The sequence below is a fragment of the Hyposmocoma kahamanoa genome, unplaced genomic scaffold (genome assembly GCF_003589595.1).
Source record: "Hyposmocoma kahamanoa isolate Upper Pololo Valley unplaced genomic scaffold, ASM358959v1 64, whole genome shotgun sequence".
Lineage (NCBI taxonomy): Eukaryota > Metazoa > Arthropoda > Insecta > Lepidoptera > Cosmopterigidae > Hyposmocoma > Hyposmocoma kahamanoa.
The window spans coordinates 7,553,429-7,576,951 of record NW_020653852.1 but is presented as its reverse complement, the minus strand read 5'-3'; the positions used below and the strand labels follow the sequence as shown (position 1 = coordinate 7,576,951).

Sequence of the window (23,523 nt, the reverse complement as noted above, 5' to 3'; positions counted from 1 at the left end):
CAATAGAACCGATTCAGGGTCCCGATTCAGAACTTTTCGATATTTTAACCGGATCGTTCGATTGGATATCGTTCTGTTCTTGTTACACGTTCGGTTCGGATTCGGATGCGACATCGTTATCCAACAGCGTTTACGGAGTTAGTCGGTGAAATGAAAATCCTTTTACACACATTTTTTTTCCTATATTTTAGGCCTTTAAGGCCTAAAATATAGGAATGTATTAGACTTGCGTTGAAATACATTAATAAAATTGAACAGAATAAAGATTTTATGTAAAATAATAAAAGATTTCCATAACACATTCTTGTTTTGTAAACAATACGACGTTCAGTAACTTTCATTCGATAACTGTGTTCTGAATAACGTTTGTGGCCTTTGCCGGTCGAGAAGTTCGAGTAATCGTACGGGTGTGACGTCATTTCGCTTCGGTTTCGAACACGACAGTTTGACGTTCGATTCGGGTGTTGTGAATAAAAATGAATAGAAATCGTACGATATCAAATCGAATCCGTCGTCAACTGAGTTATCTTAAGGGTGCGTTCCTACTATGTCGTGACGACAGATTGTTGTACATAGGAAATGAAACGACAGAAATGGTCACGGTTGACATGGGACCTGTAAAGGGCCCGAAACGACGGTTTGTTTGAAAAAACAAATATACGCGATTTAAATCCGAATAGTTTCATTTCCTATGTGTAACAATCGCGAAAACCTAAGAACTCGATAGATTGTTGTACAGTTTAGGGTCGTGGCTTGTATATGTAAATGAAGTTGTCCACATATAGCACGACACGATTAACTGTCGTTCACGATTTTTTATCGATTCAACGACAAACTGTCGTCACAGTGGGAACAGCTAGAACGACAGTCGTCAGACGATAAAACAACGTCACGATAAAAACGTGACGACAGATTGTCGCAGCTCCTATTGTCCTCACGTTTTATTTAACGCTGTCCGCACGTATTCTGCTCCCTGCCCTCCCCTCTCGTACCCCTCGCCCTCTGCTTGCTTTGCAGTAACGTTGGGTCGTAGCCAGAGATGGGCAAGTGCCTATGTTTTAACCCGGCGCTTTGTTAACGCCGGGTTTAAATCGGGTTAAAACCCGAATTCGGGAGCAAAAACTATTTACGTCTAAATATTTGTAGTGAATTGAGTTTTGTTCAAATTTAATTATATATATTATTACAAAATATTTGTTGCTTTATTATCAGGACAGTTCGATTTACCTTTCTATTGAATCGATTTTCATTGAAAATCTACAGGATTGACAGGTGGTGGGTATTATGTGGAGATGCCTCTTCTTCGTGTAATAAAAATATAGAAATACAAGCAGCTGCAGTGCAGCAAACGATTTTGTCGTGCAAACTACAAGGAGGCTGTCGTGACGCGATAAATTGTCGTCACGATCTAGTGGGAACAGTTAGTCACGGCAGTCGTCCAACGATAAAAAATCGTCCACGACAGATAGTCGTGATATGGGAACAGTCTAGACACGACAGTCGTCCAACGATAATAAAACGTGACGACATAGGGGGAACATTTGAATTCGAGGCGAGGTAGTACAATTTCACTACGACAGCTATGTCAATGACGACAGCCATAAATTTTTATGTATTCCGCATTTATTACTACCAATTTATTTATAATTAATTTATGTCATAAAAATGCCATTTTGCTTCATGCTATTTGAAATCAGATTTTAACTGGACTAATTCTTCGTTAGGGACCAAGATTAGTGGGTAAATGCCGGTTGATGGATGAGTTTCTCATTATCAGTTCTCATTTAATCCCTCTTGGAGCCCATATTACTCTCTTTCCACATGATGCGGTAAGTTTTATGCAATTTGTCATCCGAGGAATACTTTACCCACGTGGCTTGAATACCATCATTATCTAAATCAGAGCATGAATTTGTTATTGCAAAGAAATCGTTTTACAAAAAGGCGCGACCATTTTTACAACATTGGTGCTGAAATAGATGTATAACTGAGAGCTATAAAAACGTATGTGACTTGGTATAGGGTCAAGAGCACGTCAAGCTTGACACCTAAGATTTAAATTCAACTCAATGCCGCTTACGATAAGAACGGTCCAAAATGCAAAGTGTCAAGCTTAACGTGCTCTTGACTGTACAAGAAGTGCGCTAAGTAATAGGGACATATGGGCGCCTTCAAATAAATAAGTAAATAACGCACACACTAGGGAAACCCTGTGTCGCGGATGCCATGGACACACACATGGACAACCATAAATTACACCTAAATTCACGAGAGAAATAAATGTAGTCCATACAAATATTTCTCTCGACCCGGGAATCGAACCTGGGACCCCTGCGTGGCAGTTGGCAGTCCGGCATGGTAACCGTTCGGCCACATTTGCCGTTGTTGCTTTGCTGTGATGCGTAGCGGTGGGTGGGAAATAACGTCACGATGAAAAAAATCACGGTAATCAGCAGTCAAATAGTAACACCGTGACTTTTTACGAACGAACGACGTTCCAAAAACACATAACTGTCTCCGTCACTAACATCTCGACATAATGACGTATTTTACAAACAAAACCATACGTGATCTCCGTTCTATAGCGACTAACAACTGTGCCATTCATTGTAGTTCGCTTTTATTTTTTATTTCTAATTATGAACCAAGAAATAATTAGATCAGTGTAAATATTGAAAGTATAAATAAGATAATTTTACGAAGTTGATCCAAAATAATAAACACGTTTCATGGTCTTTTTAACGACGCGACAGTCCTAAGCCTGTAAAACTGGAAAAGTAATTGCGGATCAACTTTCCAAATGAAATGAAATGTTACTTCAAAGTGAGTAATAACTTAAATTATTATGATTATTAATAGGTATGTACAAAGATTGAACACACAGAAAATTTTGCTTTTATTCGGCCCGGTGGGACAAAAAAAAATTTGTATTAATAATTATAACAAAATTAGTGGAGTTATTTCTCAAACTATCTCAATAAACCTTAAATTATTATATTATAACGACTATTAAGTAGCCGTAGCAGTAGTAGTAGCTGTATTAGTAGGTAAGTGACGGTGATAGAGATGTAACGCTTTTTCACATCTCGATGCGCGTCTGTGGCGCAGCAGTCGCTCCACTACTAATTTCATGCAATATCTAGAAGCGCAGTTGCAGCGCTACGGTCATGACACGCGCGTGCTATTTGTGCAAGCAGTCACAAGTGAAAAATGAAGACTTTACGCGCGGCTACCGCGCCACTGCAATGGCGCTTCTTGTACCAAGTCACAGATATATCTATAACCTTCTATAAACATTAATTTCCTATTGACGGCACACATTTTGTGCACATGCACAAAATAAATGCATTTTGTGCTCATGCACAAAATGTGTTCATACACATATTCATTTTTCGCAATCCTTTTTCTCTAGTTTCTTTGTCATCCTCACCAGCATCAGCTGAATAAGGTCGAACCATTTTTTACATCCCTTAAACAATCAGTTTGCCTAAACGAGTAAAATTATACCTACTTGGTTATTTGTTTGAAGCAGACACCGTATCAAGCGATTCGTATGCTGATAATTGACGGGGAAGCGGGGAAAACCTCATTGACGAACACCAAAACAAGCTTTACACAATTACGTAATAATTTTGAAAACGTGTTGAGATACAGGTAGGAACAAATGTTCTACACATATACGCATCTCTTACATATTTACTAAATAGCAACCACTTTTACGCATTCACTGCCGGCAACGCGTTCACTTGACTTTACCCAGTGACTTGTTTGCTGCTACGAGTTCATACATTTCCGAAACTACCCTCAGTGATGTCAACGCAAATATACCTAAGTTGATATAATGGTTGTGCTGATGTAGGTTTTTTACATATCACTTTTTACTAGAGATGCCTCGAATATTCAGCTACTATTCGGTATCGGCCACTTTTTTTAATAGTCGGTATTCGGCCGAATAGTCGTAGTTTTCGGCCGCATAGTCAATATCAAATAATGAAAAAAAAGCACATATTCAAAATGTATCACGTATTTTAATCACAAATTGTTGCTTTTTATTACTTTTTTTGTTACTTAAAATCAATCAGTGGCAGGTTGTAATGAATGAAGCAAAATTTTCAGCATTGGTTTGTAACAAACGATTGCGTTTTTCCTCATAAACATTTCCTGCCCGGAGACGATAAATAAATTTTAGCAAATTTTGACAGGCTTGGATATTGCTTTGCGTTTGCTAACTACCACTTGTAAGGCTCTGCCGTCCGATTTAAGCGAACAGTTTTCAAATAAAAATCAATTTAATGTGCAATAGAACTTTTCTCCACATTCTCATCATTTTGCATATCATCAGTAGCGACTTCTTTTTCAACAAAAACCACCCCCGTTACCTCCGCACGCAGCGCAATGAGACAGGGCGTAACAGGTCACGCGTGAAATGCATATCTTACGCCGAACATTCGGCAGTCGTGGCCGAATATTCGGTATTTGGCCACATCACTATTCGTGGCATCTCTATTTTTTACAATTGCGTTATCGGGTTTCATTCATTATGCATTAACATTGTTCATTTGCTTTCATACAGTCTGGATTTGTTTAAGATGTCCCCCTTAGAATTGTTCGCGTTAAACACAATCTTCGATTGCCAATTCCCGTTGCCCGAAAACTACACTTACACGGGCGATTTGCTTGCTGAACTGAGCGTCAGGGTGATGGTCACAAACATTTGTAAACTGGTAGGCATTTGTTCAATACTTTAGAATCTTTAAAGTGCCTACAGATTTGCTCGATTTTTATTTTTTATTCGACTAATGTATTTTGACGATCACATTTGCTCACTATTTGACGATTGTTATTGGCGTTCGATATTTCACTAATATACATAGGGCGCTCTATAAGTTTCCGGAATTGGACGCTTACATAAACAATATTTAAAAAGTAATTACAACTCTTTGGCTGTAGAATACAGTTTGTTTCATCTGACTGTCACTTGTTTTTGCGTCATTTTAGAAATTGGTTGTCTACATCACCATGGATTTAACTCGTGAAAATTTTCGTAGTATGATTTTCTACGACTTTAAGTGTAATTTAACAGCTCAGCGGAGCTTCGCCCGGCTTCAAGATGCTTTTGAAGCACGATGAAGCACCATGCAAGACGACTATATCAGCTGGTTTGCAGAATTCAAAGCGGTCGTGTGAATCTCAGTGACGAATTTCGTGATGGTCGCCCGACCACTGCTGTGAACAACAAAAATATCGACGCTGTGCGCCGTATGATCAAAACAAACAGGCATGTGACATACTATGAGATTCGGGCATCTTTAGGCATAGACATGAGGGGATGTAAGGGGGCACACACCATCACAGCTCTTATTGTCAACCTCACCTGCACGCGGTACATCCTGCAGTAACCGACGAGGCTCTGGCGACCGGTAGTAGGCGGTATAGCCCTTCCCCACATTGGCGCTGTCAAATCTGCTGGCTACCGACGGGCAGCAGCGTCGGTAGTACAAAGGCAGCGCCCTGCGATCTCCAACCCGCATGCCCAGCGTGGAGATTATGGGCAATAACCCCCTTCATGGACGGCACAACCAATCGAAGGCCCCCAGTTCCCGGTCGCCCCGCTATTCCTGGTCACGGTAGCGGCCATGGTACCGGCGGGGTAGGGGGTGCTAAGAATCCCCGGGCTACCGCAGGCTACCAAAAACAACTGACCCTGGCTACGTTTAACGGACGAACTCTTAGGCTTGACGAACACCTTGCACAGTTGGAAGTGGAACTGGAGAACATTAGATGGCATGTTCTGGGGCTGTGTGAAGTCCGAAGAGAGGGAGAGGACACCATAACCCTAGACTCGGGCCATCTACTGTACTTCCGCGAGGGTGATCAAACATCCCAAGGTGGTATAGGATTCCTCGTCAACAGAGTCCTCTCTAACAACGTTGAAGAGATCTCCAGTGTGTCGAACAGGGTAGCGTACCTGATCCTTCGGCTATCAAAAAGGTATAGCCTGAAGATCATTCAGGCCTACGCACCGACCTCGACACATTCGGATGACGATGTAGAAGATATGTACGAGGACATATCGAAAGCCTTACACAACACCACCAAGGCTCACTTCAACGTTGTTATGGGGGACTTTAACGCTAAAGTGGGATTCCCAAATCTTGACGAGTCTCGAGTCGGCCCGCATGGTTATGGAGTAAGGAATCACAGGGGGCAAACGCTAGTCAACTTCCTCGAGCACGAGGGGCTCTTCTTGATGAATTCGTTCTTCAAGAAGAAGCCTCAAAGGAAGTGGACTTGGCGAAGCCCCGACGCTGTGACTAAAAATGAGATCGATTTCATCCTGACGGACAAGAGACACATATTCAGAGATGTCTCAGTGATCAACAGGTTTAGCACCGGATCTGATCACCGACTTGTACGAGGCTCTCTGAATATCGATGTCAAACTTGAAAGAAGCCGCTTGATGAAGTCCACGCTCCGTCCTAATCCACTCCAGATCATGGCGGGCTCCGAGAAGTTCCATGAACTTCTCGAAGCGAGATTCGTCGAGCTGAAACCCACCGAGGACGTTGACGAGGCCCTACAAAGCGTGGTTGGGACGCTGAGAAGCGAGGGCATCAAATTCTGTCAATTGCAGCGTACGGGAAAGAAGTCTAAACTCTCGGATGAGACTCTGCGACTTATGACGAAAAGACGCGATGACATCCAGGCCACTTCGTCAGAGAGGTCATACCTAAACAAGCAGATTGCGAAGATGGTACGGCGTGACCTTCGGAGTTCCAATACACGCCTCATTGAGGAGGCGATAGAGCGAAACCGAGGGTCCAAAGTTTTCACTCAGCAGCTTGGAAGGAGCCACCTGACGAAGCTTACAACGCACGATGGCCTAACCGTTACGTCAAAGCCGCAGATACTCGCCGAGATAGAGGACTTCTATGGCCGTTTGTACGCTGTAAATGCTCCTCGGGTCCAGCGTGACAATCACGATTTGAGAGCCACCTTGACGCGCCACTATACCGACGACCTGCCAGAAATCAGTCAAGACGAGATCGTGTTGGCTCTAAAACAGCTTAAAAATGGAAAAGCCCCCGGTGAAGACGGAGTTACTTCGGAGCTTTTGAAGTCTGGAGGAGTTCCTGTTATCCAGGAACTTCAGAAGCTCTTTAACTTGGTCATTCACTGCGGGAGAACTCCACGGGCGTGGAACAGGAGTATTGTAGTTCTCTTCTTTAAAAAGGGAGATAAAACTCTACTGAAAAACTACCGACCCATCTCACTCCTGAGTCACGTCTACAAGCTGTTTTCTAGAGTCATCACGAATCGCCTCGCAAGAAGACTCGACGAGTTTCAGCCACCGGAACAGGCCGGGTTTCGGGGAGGATATGGCACCATAGACCACATACACACAGTGAGGCAGATTATACAGAAGTCCGAAGAGTATAATCGGCCCCTGTGTTTAGCTTTCGTGGACTATGAGAAGGCCTTTGACTCTGTCGAAACCTGGGCTGTCCTGGAATCCTTACAGCGGTGCCAAGTAGACTATCGTTATATACAAGTGTTGAGATGTCTTTACGATGCTGCTACCATGAGTGTCCAAGTACAGGACCAGCAGTCTGAACCTATCCAATTACGCAGAGGGGTGAGACAGGGGGATGTCATATCCCCGAAACTGTTCACCGCTGCATTGGAGGATATGTTTAAGACGCTGGACTGGAAAAGGATGGGCATTAACATAAACGGCGAGTACATCTCACACTTGCGATTTGCAGATGACATAGTCCTAATGGCAGAATCGCTGGAGGAACTGGATCAGATGCTGAACAGCCTAGCATCCGCCTCGCGGCGGATTGGTCTCGGCATGAACTTTGATAAAACCAAAGTCATGATCAATGACCACATTGATCCGAGACCCATCTGCGTCGATGGCCACCTTCTTGAAGTTGTTTCCGAATACACTTACCTCGGGCAGATTCTGCAGTTAGGTAGAAATAACTTCGAGAAGGAGGCCAGGAGGAGGATTCAGCTTGGCTGGGCAGCGTTTGGGAAGCTACGTCGAGTCTTTTCGTCACCCATTCCGCAGAGCTTGAAAACAAAGGTTTTCAACCAGTGCGTCCTACCAGTTCTAACGTACGGAGCTGAGTCGTGGACACTCACGATACGGCTAGTCCACCAGTTTAAAGTCGCTCAGCGAGCTATGGAACGAGCTATGCTCGGAGTTTCTCTGAAAGATAAACTCCGTAATGAGGTTATCAGACAGAGAACCAAAGTGATCGACATAGCTCTTCGGATAAGCAAGCTGAAGTGGCAGTGGGCTGGACATATCTGCCGAAGAACCGACAACCGCTGGGGTAAACGAGTTCTTGAGTGGAGACCACGACTTGGCAAACGTAGTGTGGGACGCCCTCCAGCCAGATGGAGTGACGATCTGCGGAAGATTGCTGGCAGGAAATGGATGCGTCAAGCCGAGAACAGGGCGAAATGGCGTGCATTAGGGGAGGCCTATGTCCAGCAGTGGACTGCAATAGGCTGATGATGATGATGATGATGATGATGAAATACAATCAATACTGCTCAAACATTTGGGTGTGAAAAAGCTGTGCTCTCGGCGGATCCCACACAATTTGACTGAGGCTCAAAAATCGGATCGCGTCACTTGGTGCAATGCCATGCTTACTAGATTCAATGAAGGTGCGTCAAACTTGGTGTGGAACATAGTAACAGGTGACGTAATATGGATTTATGGTTACGACCCCAAAACAAAGCAGCAATCGAGCGTGTGGGTCTTTCGAGATGAGCCGAAACCAACCAAAGGGGCGCGCGTGCAAAATGCCTTTAAGCGGATAATTGCTTCTTTTTTTGAATAAAATTAGACACGTGGCTACTGTTGCTTTGGAGAATCGTTGTACCATGAATAGTGATTGGTACACGACCATTTGTTTGCCGGAAGTTATTGACAAACTCCGTAAAAATAACAGTAAGCGCCGTATCAACTTGCACCACAAAATGCCAATTCTCACACGGTCAGACAGACAAATGAATTTTTGAAGGTGAACAACGTTGACCATATGAGCCATCTCGCGTACAGTCCCGACCTGGCACCTTGTGACTTTTATTTATTTCCAAAAATTAAGAACCAGTTACGCGGTCAACGATTTTCATCACCTGTAGCTCGAGTGTAAGTTTTTCATCATGGCAAACGTAACGAACGCGTTTGCGTTAAAATCGTAATTAGTATGGGAAAATGAACAGCGCCTCTGGCGGTACGTATTGGCAACAATAAACGCTAGTGTATTTGTCAAAATGAGTAACGCGCTCGATCCGTATTTTACGTATCGAGCGCGTTACTCACTTTGAACCGCGTTTTTTGTGTTTTTGCGAGTGTAACTTATGAATTTGACATTTCTGCGAGTATTCGAACGGAATCACTGTAGTAAAGTATCTCACTTGTTGTTTGGGTGGTGAAATCGAGGTTTAATCATACGTTTACATGATTTTTCTGTGATAAACTGTATTTCGTGTTTAAAGACTTTATAAAATTGTGTCAAAATTATGGCAGGCCGTTATTTTTATAATCACTCCACACCTTCAAAGAACATTACAAAAAACCTTTTACAAAAAATTTTCATAAAAAGGTTACAAAAAAGTTATAATATGAATAAATATTGAACTTACCTTTTTCCATTTTTCCGTGGTTTTGGCATGACCAGTGGCGTCGGCATTTAATAAGGTTCCTTATTTTAAGACGTAATTGTCTTGATTCGACCGCGGGCGTTTTTTGAAGGTTTGGTTATATCACCATAACTGATACCAAGATTTAAGTACACATTTTTTGTTACACTTACGTTGTATTTGTCTCACATTTTACACAAAAGAAACTACAAAGAACTTACGTTTCCATAAAATTCACGAGCATCTCAAATTGGCTCGGACTAGTTTTCATGATGAAAATAACAAACTAGAATGAAAATTTTATAAAATAACGCACCAATTCCCAAGTTTTAAAACTTGTGTTGATTAACACTCGGCAACAATGGTAGGCACTCATATTTGATGCCTCTTTTACTCTTGTAGAAGAAAATGAAACAACACTATGTTCATTCGTCGTTCATTCGAACAAATATTATCCGTCCAAATTATGAATAATATTCACGATGACCGGTGCCCCTAATGCAAAACTACGTTTTAAATAAATCGTATAATTGTCATCCCGAAACTCAAGTGCCAACCTACAGAAGAAAAAAATACTTTCATAGCAGTGAGCACACGCAACGTTCGGTGAAGTGACACTTGAAAAGATACACTCGCATAACATGAAAAAACTTCTCGCTAATAGTTAACTCACCTAACGCGCTCGAAGCGTATTCGAATTTTTTGGTAAAACTTACACTAGTGCTTCTGAAGAGGCTGTCGAAGAATATGAAAAATATGTTTTAGAGATTGTCACGGAGGAGTGGCATGAATGTTTTCAAAATTGGTTCATTCGTATGAAAAAGTGCATTAACGCTAACGGAGAATATTTTGAGAAACAATAAATAAATTTCTGACCATTTATAGTATTTTTTTCTTATTCATTCCGGAAACTTATAGTGCGCCTCACGTATCTTGACAATCAATAAGGTACAGATTTGTTCAATTTTTGACGATCGTTATTGGCGCTCCATTTACGGTGTTTTCACTATTAATAAGTATCCGTCAGATAACAAATTTCCTCTATTTTGTCGATGGTTAAGGTCGCCTGTTAACGATTGATAAATATCAGGATTAATAAATACAAATTTGGTAAGACACCTAATTTAAGGTGCACAGTGTCGATTGACGAAAAATACTCTGTCGATTGTCTATTGCTTCGACATTTACTCGATTTTGTCTAATCGTAGAAAATCAACAAAGAGTACGATATTGATCGTCTGTTTCTTACACATCCACTCGATTTTGCCTGTTCACGTGTGTTGATAATACGACGTCGAGCATATCTGTTGCTTACATATTTACTTATTTTTGTTTGATCTCACGTGTCAATCTGTAGCTACTATCATCAATCATGAAGTCTTTATTTATTTTTAATATTTGACAATATCACACACGTTGTTCTGATCTCAAAGTAAGTAACTAAAGCACTTGTATTATGGAAATCGGAAACGAAAAACGGTACCACAAACACCCAGACCGCAGACAATATAGAAAAGTTAGTTTTCCAAATTGACCTCGCAGCCGGGGATCGCACTCGGGACCTCAGAGATGGTTTGGATACCACGAAAACCGGTGTGGTAACCACTGAACCACAGAGGTAGGTCAAAAAATAAATAAAACAACATATTCGTTAGTAGATGCCTACACTGCAGAATATTAATAATACGCCCGTTAACCACACCAATAACCTGATCTCAAACTATGGAATTCCCAGTATACTATGAGTACCAGAGCAACGAATTCACTATGGGGGGCTTATTCCCAGTGGTAACAAATGGGATAATAAAAATCTATAATATAGGATTTTTTCCCCCATTTGTCGCCAGTCGTCACAACGTCCTCCTCCAATCAATTTAGAAAAGTGTTTCCCACATTGATCCTACTAGGAATTAAACCCGGAACCTCACATTCTGCTTCTACAATAAATCGTTGAGCGTCGTCACCGAGGTCGTCAATATTTGTTCGAAAATAAACATGTATGATTTTACTTGATCATTCCATCTCTCAGGCAATTGGGCGTAAGTGACCTGCTACTACAAGTATTTAAGACAAGTATAAATTTGGCGAGCACGTCACGTATTGAAAATAAACTTGTCAAGATTTTTCGTTTTACAGCGCTTCTCGTCTCTACATATTGTGTTTATAAGGAACGCGGAGTTTATTGATGACGAATCATGGCGTATTCTGATAATACTTTTGAATGCAAAATGCTTTTTCCTAACAATTTCTATAAATGACGAAAAGATGGTGACAAGTAAGTCGTGTATAAAATCTATAACCAGACTATGACAATCGGTTGGCAGTTATAATCTGAAAAATTCGTCCCACAGCGACTGGAAAAAAGTGCTTATCCAACAGTATGATAGTAAATATGCTCCTTTCTGGTATCGATCGATGGTACCATGCGGCACTGGCATGTCAATTGCTGGACGTGCAAGCGATTCCAGCGGATTTGGAGAAGTAAGTTTCATAGTATTTCAAGTTCTAACAGTTCGTGTTGCGTATGCTACGAAATCTTTAACTATTCATCACTAAACGTTCTCAAACCAAAACATTGCCAACTACTTACGCGTGTTGTGGTGTTAATTTGGCCTCCTCGACTCGTTATTCCTTCCCCGAAATGGAATTTAATATATCTAATCTTTTAAATAAAAATTTTTAGGGTGATAGAAAGCGCAAGCGGTGGACTACCTGGTTGGGTTCAGAACTTTGTCATTTCGCTCATCCAACGATTACAGTTGACAGTTGTTACTGTCTCTCGAAGTGAGGCAATGGAATCTGGAGCCGTTATGCCGTCTCCTGCTTTACTGACTACCACTGTCTTTGCACATGAAGATGAGTCACACTCGTATCCAAACAAACGAGAAAGTAGTCATGATTTGGAAGTAAGTCGTATTTAAAAAGGAAAATTTGTAGTAGACAAATTGAGCAAACCGCTAGAATAAAGTAAATTGCTTACTAAGTAAGGCGTTTGGTAAATAATAAAACTTATTTGGAGCCGAGTGTATTGGCATCTTTACCAATATTGCAGACTGTAATGGAGAAAGAGAGCTGGATACATTCTTTGCCACATAACGAGAAGATACAAATGGCTGTACTTACAGACGCTAACAATTTTAGCAATTTCGAAAACATTATGATGGATATTGAAATGGACGGTATGCTTTGAAAATTGAAAGTTATATGAATAAAAATTGAATAAATATTTATATTTCTATTGGAAATGAAATTATTTTTCCGGATTTAAATCGCGTATATTTGTTTTTTCAAACAAACCGACGTTTCGGGCCCTTTACAGGTCCCATGAAAATATCGGCAACAACGGGAGATATCGGGGAGCCCATCGCTATACCGTCAATTTGTAGGTAGAATTCATTATTCCACAATAGATAGCCTGATGTTAGGCAGTGTTCTAATAATTCTGCATATTCAATGGACATATTATGTTCCCTTAGCTTTCTACGTACAATTTCAATGCAGTCTTTTACTGGTAGGTTGGTAAACAGCGACTGAACATCAAAACTGACCATGGTGTCATCATCAGTTAACCGTAGATCTTTGATTCCACTGATGAAATAGTATGAATCCTTCACATGTGTAGAAGTGTTCCCTCTCAATGGTGACAGTACCTTTGCTATGTGTTGAGCCAGTTTGTAGGTTGGTGTGTCATTCTGGCTAACTATGGGACGGAGTGGGGTGTCAGCCTTATGTATTTTTGATAACCCATACAGTTTTGGAGGTTTTACGCAGGGTACAAACTCACTTACATCAAGTTTCAGCGTTGGTTGAAGACTGTACCACCTCAGTCAACCGTGACCATGGGACCTGTAAAGGGCCCGAAACGTCGGTTTGTTTGAAAAAACAAATAGACGCGATTTAAATCCGGAAAATTGCGTTTTATGGCCAGTCGTAATGGTTTCACATTAAAGACGCCACTCCATTATCCAATATAACACACGCTACTTTAAAAAAGTCATCAAGAAAGTTTTATTGTTGCAGTAATAATACTGAAGACGTACGATTCCTTATCGTCTTTTGAAAAAATGCTTCTGAAATGTGGCTCAGTGTTGGGCGAGATTTTCTCTCGCAAAATGCTCCTTCATTTGTTGCAGAGTGATAGTCAGATTAAAATCGCTAAAGGTACACACAAAGTACAACTTTTTTAATAATATTTCTCGGCAATTGGCAGCATTTCGGCTGTCTTTGGACTTCTATCAGTTTGTTGTGCATACCGGACGCACTAAATCGACTTGAAAGTACAGTATACATCCACGTAGCGAGGTAGTATTTTTGTAAGACCTTTATTTAAGAGTAAATACCTAGAACATTTGATCTAGCAAACAATTTTTTTCCGCCTTTCCTCCGGTGACTCACCCTTTGTGCGTTTTGCAGCTGTAGCTACGCTCTTTGAAATACGAGTGCTAGAATGTGAAGGCGGAGACTTTACCCGAGATACGTCTATGATTCTAATTCACCCCGCACCTATTGTTATACCAGCGATAAATCCTCCACATTGCTCTTGTTTGGGAACGAGAATACCACGTAAGAGACATTGCACATTCATAGACGAAGTACTGAACTACTTTGTTTACTACATTTTACAGATATTTAATATTAAATTTTTACACTTAGCAAGCTGTCAAGAACTTCCTGCATACGCCTTCTGTGGATATATGAAGTTTCGACATACTCTATTCAGAAAGACTACTTACGAAATTTTAACAGAAAATCAAAAGGTGAGATAATCCACGTCTTATAACATTATAGATTTTTAGACATGCTCCATCGCGGCACAGACATATCTGTCTACAAATCATATCAATATTTTTATTTCACAAAAATTTTCTACCCGTATCATATAACCTAAAGTTGTGGAAATGTACCGATTTCCAATACTTCTATTTTTCACAAGCATGGTACTCTCAAATGCACGAGGCATTTTTCACAAGCATGGTACTCTCAAATGCACGAGACTGTTGGAACTCTCACGCACGTAACGCATTAAGGAGGCAGTTTTCTTGTACGTTATCACACTGTAGTGGTTGGTGTACGCGCCTAATGCGCTGCAAAAGCATGGCAGTCCTAAAAACACCCTACAATCACTAATTGTACACGAAGGACCTATTTTTAAGTGTAATTTATCCACTGATAGCACCCGTAGAGGTTTGTTGACATTCCCATAACCGCAATACTGCGAGACAACTTATTATAATAGCAAGAAAGAAATAAAAAAACGTCTATTCAGCTTAAGAAAATTGGAACAAAACCGATAAAACAAATTAATGATTACATTATACCTATAAGCTGAAACGGATCCAACTCAGCATATATGTTACAGCTCGCCTGCTGTAACGCTGGTTTTTAGTTGGAACCGCTTTTACAAGATGAGATGGCAAGTTAGTACTAGTGTGGCAAACACTAAAATTATAAAATGTAACTTAAATATTAAGTAAACAAGTAGAAAAATTACTAATAGGAACTATTACATGACTTGAATGTATATAAAATACTGCACTTGTTAGGAATCATTACCAAGAATTGAATGTATGAAATACTGCTCTCGTGAGACATTAACAAAGAAGAACTAGAACTAGAAAAGGCTGCCACTACTGAAGCAAGCAATTCCATTAAAGTTTTTATTAAAGTTTATTTTTCTTAAAGAAATAAAATAAACAATTTAACTGAAAAGAAATCAAAATAAACCAAAATTGTTACCTAGCCGCTCAATTGGAGCTCTAGATAGTGCTGTTTTATTTTAATTTTAAAAGATTGAATGGATAATATATGGCCAATGCCCTGCGCTGCGTCACGGAAGTCTGAGAGCTTTAAGTAGGTCGATCGCATTCCTGGGGGTACGTGTGCACGCTTGCATTTTGCCCCAAAGGATATAAAACGAGTATAACCGTATCGAAAGCCTTCGATAAATTCAAAAGTAGAGTAAACTGGCGTTTGTGCTTTGGTGTAAGTAGTAGAATATTTTTTTTATATTACAAAGTGACGGGACGAACAAGTCGAGTGCCTGGTGGTAAGCGACACGCCTATCCATAACATTTGCAGTGCCATTCAGAGCTTTAAATCGCAATGATCTTATGGACGCCACTGCGCCCGTCACCCTGAGAAAGAAGTTAACAAATCACATGTGCCTGTAATTTCACCAGCACCCTTACCCTTCTAAGCCGGAACCTAGTAATGCTCACGTTACTGCTTGGCGGCAGAAATAGGTAAGGTGGCAGTACTTCCCTGGACGAACTCTTTCACAAGGAGCTCTACTGTTACTAATATGGCATGTGGAAGGCACAAAATGGCACTTTCCCTTGACAGATTGGGTTTAAAGTCATTTACTTTTTTTTCCCAGGATTTTTTGCTTTAATAATACGCCAATGAGCAGCTGCTACTGTTGCCAACGATATTGGCCTGTAATTGGATTTATCGGAAGCATCCCCCTTTGAACTGTTATTTTTTTGACATACCACATTCTCAGCACACAAGTGAAACTCAAGTCGAGTCATTTCATTATCTTTGTTGTTTTAAGTACTAAGCATATGGTTCCACTCACAGATATGTTCCACTCTATCGACAGCTTCAACTCCATTTCTTCACGATTAAATGTTATCTCTATAGCTTTTTGTACCAACCTTTATATGTAGTGGCGTTTCATGTACGTGTAAATGTTAAAAATTTATCGAGTAAAGCGAGTAATATACGAAATCCACATTTTAGAACTGGTGTGTTGTGAACTGTGAAAGAGACCTCAAAGTAAATAGGTACAGACAAAAGACCTATGAAATTGTGGAGACAAAGTGCCGACTCTGTACTTACGGCACACATATCTCTGTTCCTCCCATACACCTCGTGGGTATATAGCCCAGGTAGTTGACAGAGTAATGAGAAAATGGATAGTTGGTCTAGTACGAAACCATGGTTAGAAAGAAGTTCTGCGAAATCATTATTGACATAGCGTCGTCTTTTCTTTCCACAGCGAGAACTTCATGAAAGAGCTGTCCAGTTTTTAGAGCGTTATACACGTCGTTGTATTTCTTGCGGCGGAGGATGTTTCGTTAAACTCTTTGGTGTTGTAATTGACGACGTAAGTTCTTCACATATAGTGGCGTCATTAATTTTATGGTTCACATGATTTTTTTTACACTAGATTTCTATTCTTGCTAATATTACGAGGGCACTATTTGGGGTAAAAGGGACGTTAACTAGTTCAAATTTAATTCATGAAGGCACAGTTGATAACATTAAATGATTATAAAATATGTTATATGAATGTTAAAAAAACGTTTATTGCTTCCCACAAGCACACACAAGCATATTCAATAATTAAAAGAAAAAACAGACACAAAACAGAAATTAAAATAGACTATGTGTTAACACACGTGACAAAAAAGCGCAGCCGGCCCGCCTCCCGCACTTCGCCTCGCCTCGGAGCTGTCATTTTTTTTCTCACTCTGCGAGAATTAGCGCATCAGACGCATTGTTTTCAATATTCTTCTTTTTTGTATTCATTTCTAAGTACATTCAGCATACTAAAAACGAACAGAAGATCTTTCTTTCACACCCTGCATTCCTGCGTAAAGTGGTCACATCGAACCGAATAAATTTAGGGACACGCACGCAGCAGCGCCAGCGCACGCCATTTTGTACAGGAAAGGAAATCAGTGAGTTCGTTCCAATCTACCCGTTTCCATCCCAAATCCCACACATTTTTACATTCACGCAGAGTCAAATTGAGTTAAAATTTCATTCGTTAAGTTGTATTAACTTGCAACTCGTAGCGTAATAAATCTCAAGTGTGTTGTGTTTGCACAACCACATTTTGTATGTTTATTGAAATCGCCATTTAATTCGTTGCAATCCCGTAATCGATATACCTATTGGTACATCTGTGTTCGCACATTATGGATGCTGTGGTTCATTGAAGTCTTCATATACTTCATCACAGCACCCAATACGAAAAATTCTGTTAATGAACTATACCTAATCTTGTTTTTTAGAACAATCCATTGTTTGAGGCATTCGCAGCTTTAGCAGTAAGCATTTATGTAAATTTTCTGGCTGATATGCTGTACGTTTACTCATTTATTCACGGTTGATGATCGCTTGCTATCAAGCTTTGGGCGGCGCTTTTCCGGTTAATTTCCCGGCCCGTTGCGCTTGTGCTGGTCCAGCACAGGTCGTCTGACGCTCAAATCAGCTGGCGTTTAAACAGAAACTAACGCTCGGCGGTTTTTTTTTCTCTGCACGCATATGCACCCAAGATTAGTATAATTCATTTCTACATTACTAATTTATCATTGCATTTGGATTGTTCCAATTTTTTCAAGTTAATTAGCATGCACCATTTATCTTTCACTTCTCAATACAAAGTTTAAATAAGATAAGTATTTGTTAGATTTAATATTTACTTAATTAAAATATAAAATGATTACTCCTCTAAAAGAACTAATAAGAAAACGTGGAACCTACAAGGCAAAGTTAACACAATTACATTCATACTTAAAAGGCATCTCATCATGTGACACGCTTAGTAGTGCTCAAAGAACAGAGATTAGTCTTCGATTTAGACATGAGTGCCGATAATAGATCAACCGGCGGCGGCGCGCCGACAAAAAAGTATCGGCGGCTGCGGCGTTTCGGCGGCGCGAGCGCGACCCTAAAACGAATTTGTATATCGGTGTTTGTTTTTGTGAAATAAAATAACGTATTTCTATAGTAATCAAATTTTTATCAGTTCGATCAGGCGCTCCGATCGTACGTACGCGGACGCTTCCATATTGTGTATGCGTAATGAAAATGGCGACGCCAGAAATTGACAAATTAATTTTTTAAACAAAACATCTTTAAATATAAAGTCACTAACTAACTTTTATCGCCTATCTATGACACCTCTGCTGAGGTCGGACGGCACGCTGGCCTACATTGCAGAAGACAAGGCAACTTTCTTTTTGCCTCACTCTTTGCAAGGAGTTCGAGTCTGGATCTCATCTTACCTCAGGCTGGGTGCACTATGGCGCCAATTCGCATACGCCAAAAAGAGGTACTTAGAATTCTGCGGAATCTAGACGTGAATAAAGCTAGCGGGCCAGGTGGAATTCCAGCACTAGTAATAATAATAAATGTTTATTTCAGTAATACAATTAACTTTACATTAACAGTGGATGGTACCTCCTATTAAGCTTATCAAGCCTGTGTCAGAAGGCACCGCTCTTCCATAGCTATAAATACATATTTAACATTTTTAACTTATACTTAATGTAGTGTTTAATTTTTACAGTTCCAAACATCGACAAAAACAAAACAAACAATTTTTTTTTTTAACAATTTTCAATTTTCTTAACTTCTAATTTTAAATTTAATATGAATCTTAAAACGTATGTGTGTGCATTTGTATATGAAAAATTATGTGTGTGTGCGTGCGTGCGTGCGTGCGTGCGTGCGTGCGTGCGTGTGTGTGTGTGTGTGTGTGTGTGTGTGTGTGTGTCTGTCTGTGTGAGTGTGAGTGTGTGTATGTATGTATGTATGTGCGAGTGTGTGTATGTATGTATGTGTGAGTGAGTGTGAGTGTGTGTATGTATGTATGTGTGTGTGGGGGGGGGTGTCTGTGTGTATGTGTGTTAACCTGTTGCCATAGATTAGGAAAGTAGTGTTTTTAAAGCAAATGTTCTAATAGATCTTCGGTTTCCTCATACGATTTCGACTGTAGCCATTTTGATGTAACTTTTTTGCAGTCTCTATAACTTTTGGCGTATATTTCTAATTCCTTATTAATTAAATTGTACAAATGGGCCGATCGTTTGCTGAATTGTCTGTTTGCAAATGTTGTATTTACTTTTGGTACTTGTGCCACAATGTCTTTCCTTCTCCTCTTCGAAATATTTAGATCATATTTTAGAGACCTATGTTGTCTGAGTACAGTTTGAGTGATGTAGAGTTTCCTTACAGTGGCTAAATTTGATAGTTGATACAAACTGCTAGTGGCAAATCGTCTTTTTTTAAAATATATTATTTTAAGCAAATTGCGTTGCGCACGTTCCAACTCGAGAAAACGAGTTTTAGCAGCTCCACCCCATACAGGAATACAATAAATCAATACAGATTGAACCAAACTCACGTATATTTCCTTAAGTATATCCCTAGACGACGAGCCTCGCGGACCAGCGATTGGTCCTGGCACTACATATCTTAGTGTTTTAAAAATCCAATTAAGTTTTCTTACTCTTTTAATGACATGTTCGAGGTGTGGATACCACGAGAGTCGCTGGTCCACAAGAACACCCAAATATTTTGATTGTGCAACTTTAATCATAGAAGGGCATGTGCAGTTACTTGTGTTACCTGTGGTTTTGCAATTATGAATCTTTAAGTGAAAATTATTTTTAGGCTGAGTATCATTATTTATACTAAAACAGATGTAGTTTGTTTTATTAGTATTTAAGGTAAGAGAATTGTTAATTAACCATCTGTTTACACGCTCCAGTCCCCGTTCTGCACTAGACTTCAGAGTATTCCAAGAATTATCAGTGAATACAATGGCTGTATCATCAGCATACGAGAAAATATTAGCGCTCTTGATCTGTAAATCACATAGGTCATTTATATATATAAGAAAAAGCGTAGGACCAAGAACGCTACCTTGGGGTACGCCATACAAAACCTCTTCGCACCTACTGATGTGGTTATCTAATTTCACTGTTTGCTTCCTATTTGTCAAGTAATCAATGAATATACAAAGTGGAGTACCTCTTATACCTATCTTTTCTAATTTGTGTACCAGTATGGAGAGATAGACAGTGTCAAATGCTTTTTTTAAGTCCAAAAATACTGACAAACATTTCTTACGTTTATCGAGTTCTTAGGTTTTCGCGATTGTTACACATAGGAAATGAAACTATTTTTCCGGATTTAAATCGCGTATATTTGTTTTTTCAAACAAACCCGTTGTTTGAAAAAACAAATATACGCGATTTAAATCCGGAAAAATAGTTTCATTTCCTATTTCTTACGTTTGTCAAGTTTTTCTGTAACCAGAGAACTCAAGGAGATTACTGCATCCTCCGCAGATCTTCCACGCTGAAAACCAAATTGGTTTACAGACAATATATTGTTTTTATTTAAATAGTCTAGTAATCTTTTATTGAGTAATTTTTCCAGTATTTTAGATATCACTGATAATACAGATATAGGCCTGTAATTATTGACATCGTCTCTGTCTCCACTCTTATACACAGGAGTTATAGTTGACAACTTAAGAAGTGTCGGAAAAATTCCTTTATCAAAACAGAGGTTCGCAGCATAGGTAATAATGGGAACAACTACGGAATTTGCAGATTTTAAAAATGCTGTAGGGATATTGTCCCAGCCTGGCGCACTACTCGATTTTAGGTTCCTAATTATACTGTTTACTTCATGTTCGTCAGTATGCAGGAGAACGAAGGAGTTGATTTGTGTTGGTAAGTTTTTTAGATAAGTTTTCAGTTCATCATTCGGTGTTTGTATTTGCTGAGCAAGTTGCTTGCCAATATTAACAAAAAACTTATTTACATAATCCGCAGAGGCAGAGGGAGTCAATTTCAAATTCGTCAGTTCTGTGTTGGTGGATTTATTGTTACTAGTATACGTAATATTTTTAATATTTTTCCATAATAGTTTATTATTTTTGACTGAATTTTTTAGTATTTCTTTTTCGTAGTTTCTTTTTATCTTCTTTATAAGATTATTACAGTAATTTCTGTATCTATTGTAGATTCGTTTATTATCTTCATCAAATGGATTACTACGGCATTTTAGTTGAAGTTTATTTCGGGTTCTAATACAACGCAGGACACCCGGTGTGATCCATGGTTTTATTATGCGGTGATTACTTGGTATATTGGTGATTTTCGTGTTATTATTTAATGTTTCTGACAAAGCGTGAATCAAGTCATTTATGACCTTATTTGGGTCATCACAATAGAAAGGACTTGCTAGAATTTTCATTTTTAATTGTTTTAAAGCTTCTTCAAAGTTTATAGTTGTTTTAGTTTTTTTCACAGTGTAACTATTTTTAATTTTAGAAAGTGATAAAAGCGTTGTATAATGGTCAGTGGTAGTAGTGTTCAATACAGCCACTGTTGCTCTAAGCATTTTAGTGTTTATCCTTAACATGATATGGTCCAGACAATTTTTACCACGAGTTGGTATAGTGTGGCCTGATAGTATACCATGCATAGACAACATATTTAAATAGCACAACATATTTCTTTGCTCATATGGTGGTACTTCATGTTTAGGAGTTATGTTAATATTTATATCACCCGCTATTATAATACTTCCGCTACTTGTGTTTAAACTTTCAAGGTGAGTGCTTAGTGAGTTAATAAAACATTCCGCATTGTTATTTGCTGGGGATCTGTATATACCTAAAACTATGCAGTTCAAAATTTCAAGCTGTAAACAAGATGCCTGTTCTAAATTAATTTCAGTAGTTTTATGCTTCAATGTATTCTTTACATAAATAACCACCCCGTCGTTTTGGTTACGCTGACATGTCGTGAAATAAGAGTAATAATTAGGTAACAATGGTAGCTGTTTGTTCAAGTTAATCCTACATTCAGTTAATATTATAACATCCGTGTTAAAACTGAGTCGGGAAATATTAAGTAAAAAGTCGTCAAAGTTGCAATAGATACTTCTAATGTTTTGAGAGATCACAGTAAAGTCACATTTCTTTACATTTAAATATTTATTAAGCGCCGTAATATCACATTCCAAAGAGTGTGCGATCTCTAAGCTATCAATGTCATTTATTGTTAGTAAAGTATCATTCATATCTATCTAGCTGAAGAATTAGAACGTCAAAAGAGAAGGGGCAAAGCAGTAGATTAGGGTTATTATTAATTTTAATCGTACAAAGGAAAAAGATTAATGTATCAGTCTGTAGGTCGAGGATGTAGAGGTGTAATGTATTTTTAAGTAATGTGTTTGTGTGAGTATGAGAGAGACGAGAGTACCTAAAGTAAGAATGATAATGAGAGAATGTGGGGATTTGTTCGTGAGTTGATGTGGTATAAGTTTACAAATGACTGTATGAGCAAACAATTGAATAGAGAGATAAAATATAGAAATCTAGCAGATAGTCAGGATTGCGATATAAGTTGGTGTACTTGATCTTCGCTTCTAATTACGATTACTGGTGATTGCTCAGATTTTCTAACGTACACCTTACCGTAACTAGTCCAGCAAAATTTGTATCCTTTAGTCTTTTTGAGGTCTCGAGCCAGGAAAAACAGACGTGAAGCATGGGCAGTTAGGTACTCGGATACATAAACTGGAGTGTCCTCTTGAGTCTTGATTCCCAAATGCTTGGCACATATCTTATTTTTATTTTTCACGTTAAAGATCTTAGTCATTCTCAGGAAGTCAGCTTTCAGTAAAGCCGAGTTAGTTTCAATAATTATTGGTGTATTCCTTTGTTCAGGCTTTCCACGTACTCTGTAAATATCCCTGATGTCCGTTTTCTTAATTTCGCAGTTAACCGTTTTTGATAGGCAAGCAATCATTTCAATTAAATCATCTTTATTCTCATTTTCTTTTTTAGGGACATTTTTTATCTCGAAGTTAGCTTTGCAGCTACCCAGTTGAAGGTCCTCCACTTTATTTTCCAAATACGAAATATACTGCCTGTCGTCCTTAGCATTATTTTCTAGCACCGTAATACGGCTTTTCAATTCTTGATTTTGCGAGGCTAGGAACTCAATTGAGTTCTCAATGTTAATATTCGATTTTTGTACTTCTTTCATAGTGGAGTTCATATCGGCGAGTTCACTTTTTTGAGTATTTGTAAAAAATGTC

General features: G+C 39.2%; 1 protein-coding gene across 1 annotated transcript in view; it reads left to right on the top strand.

Moving 5' to 3' along the window:
• Window positions 1-23,523, top strand: part of LOC113230843 (adenylate cyclase type 10-like) — a 71,749-nt gene that overhangs the window by 28,609 nt on the left and 19,617 nt on the right. Inside the window, exons 13-21 of the mRNA XM_026464942.1 lie at window positions 4,590-4,724; window positions 11,803-11,941; window positions 12,018-12,147; window positions 12,350-12,572; window positions 12,767-12,845; window positions 13,687-13,827; window positions 14,080-14,229; window positions 14,320-14,423; window positions 16,667-16,774. Of these exons, the coding sequence (XP_026320727.1) occupies window positions 4,590-4,724; window positions 11,803-11,941; window positions 12,018-12,147; window positions 12,350-12,572; window positions 12,767-12,845; window positions 13,687-13,827; window positions 14,080-14,229; window positions 14,320-14,423; window positions 16,667-16,774 (1,209 nt within the window). The remainder of the gene's footprint in view (window positions 1-4,589; window positions 4,725-11,802; window positions 11,942-12,017; window positions 12,148-12,349; window positions 12,573-12,766; window positions 12,846-13,686; window positions 13,828-14,079; window positions 14,230-14,319; window positions 14,424-16,666; window positions 16,775-23,523) is intronic.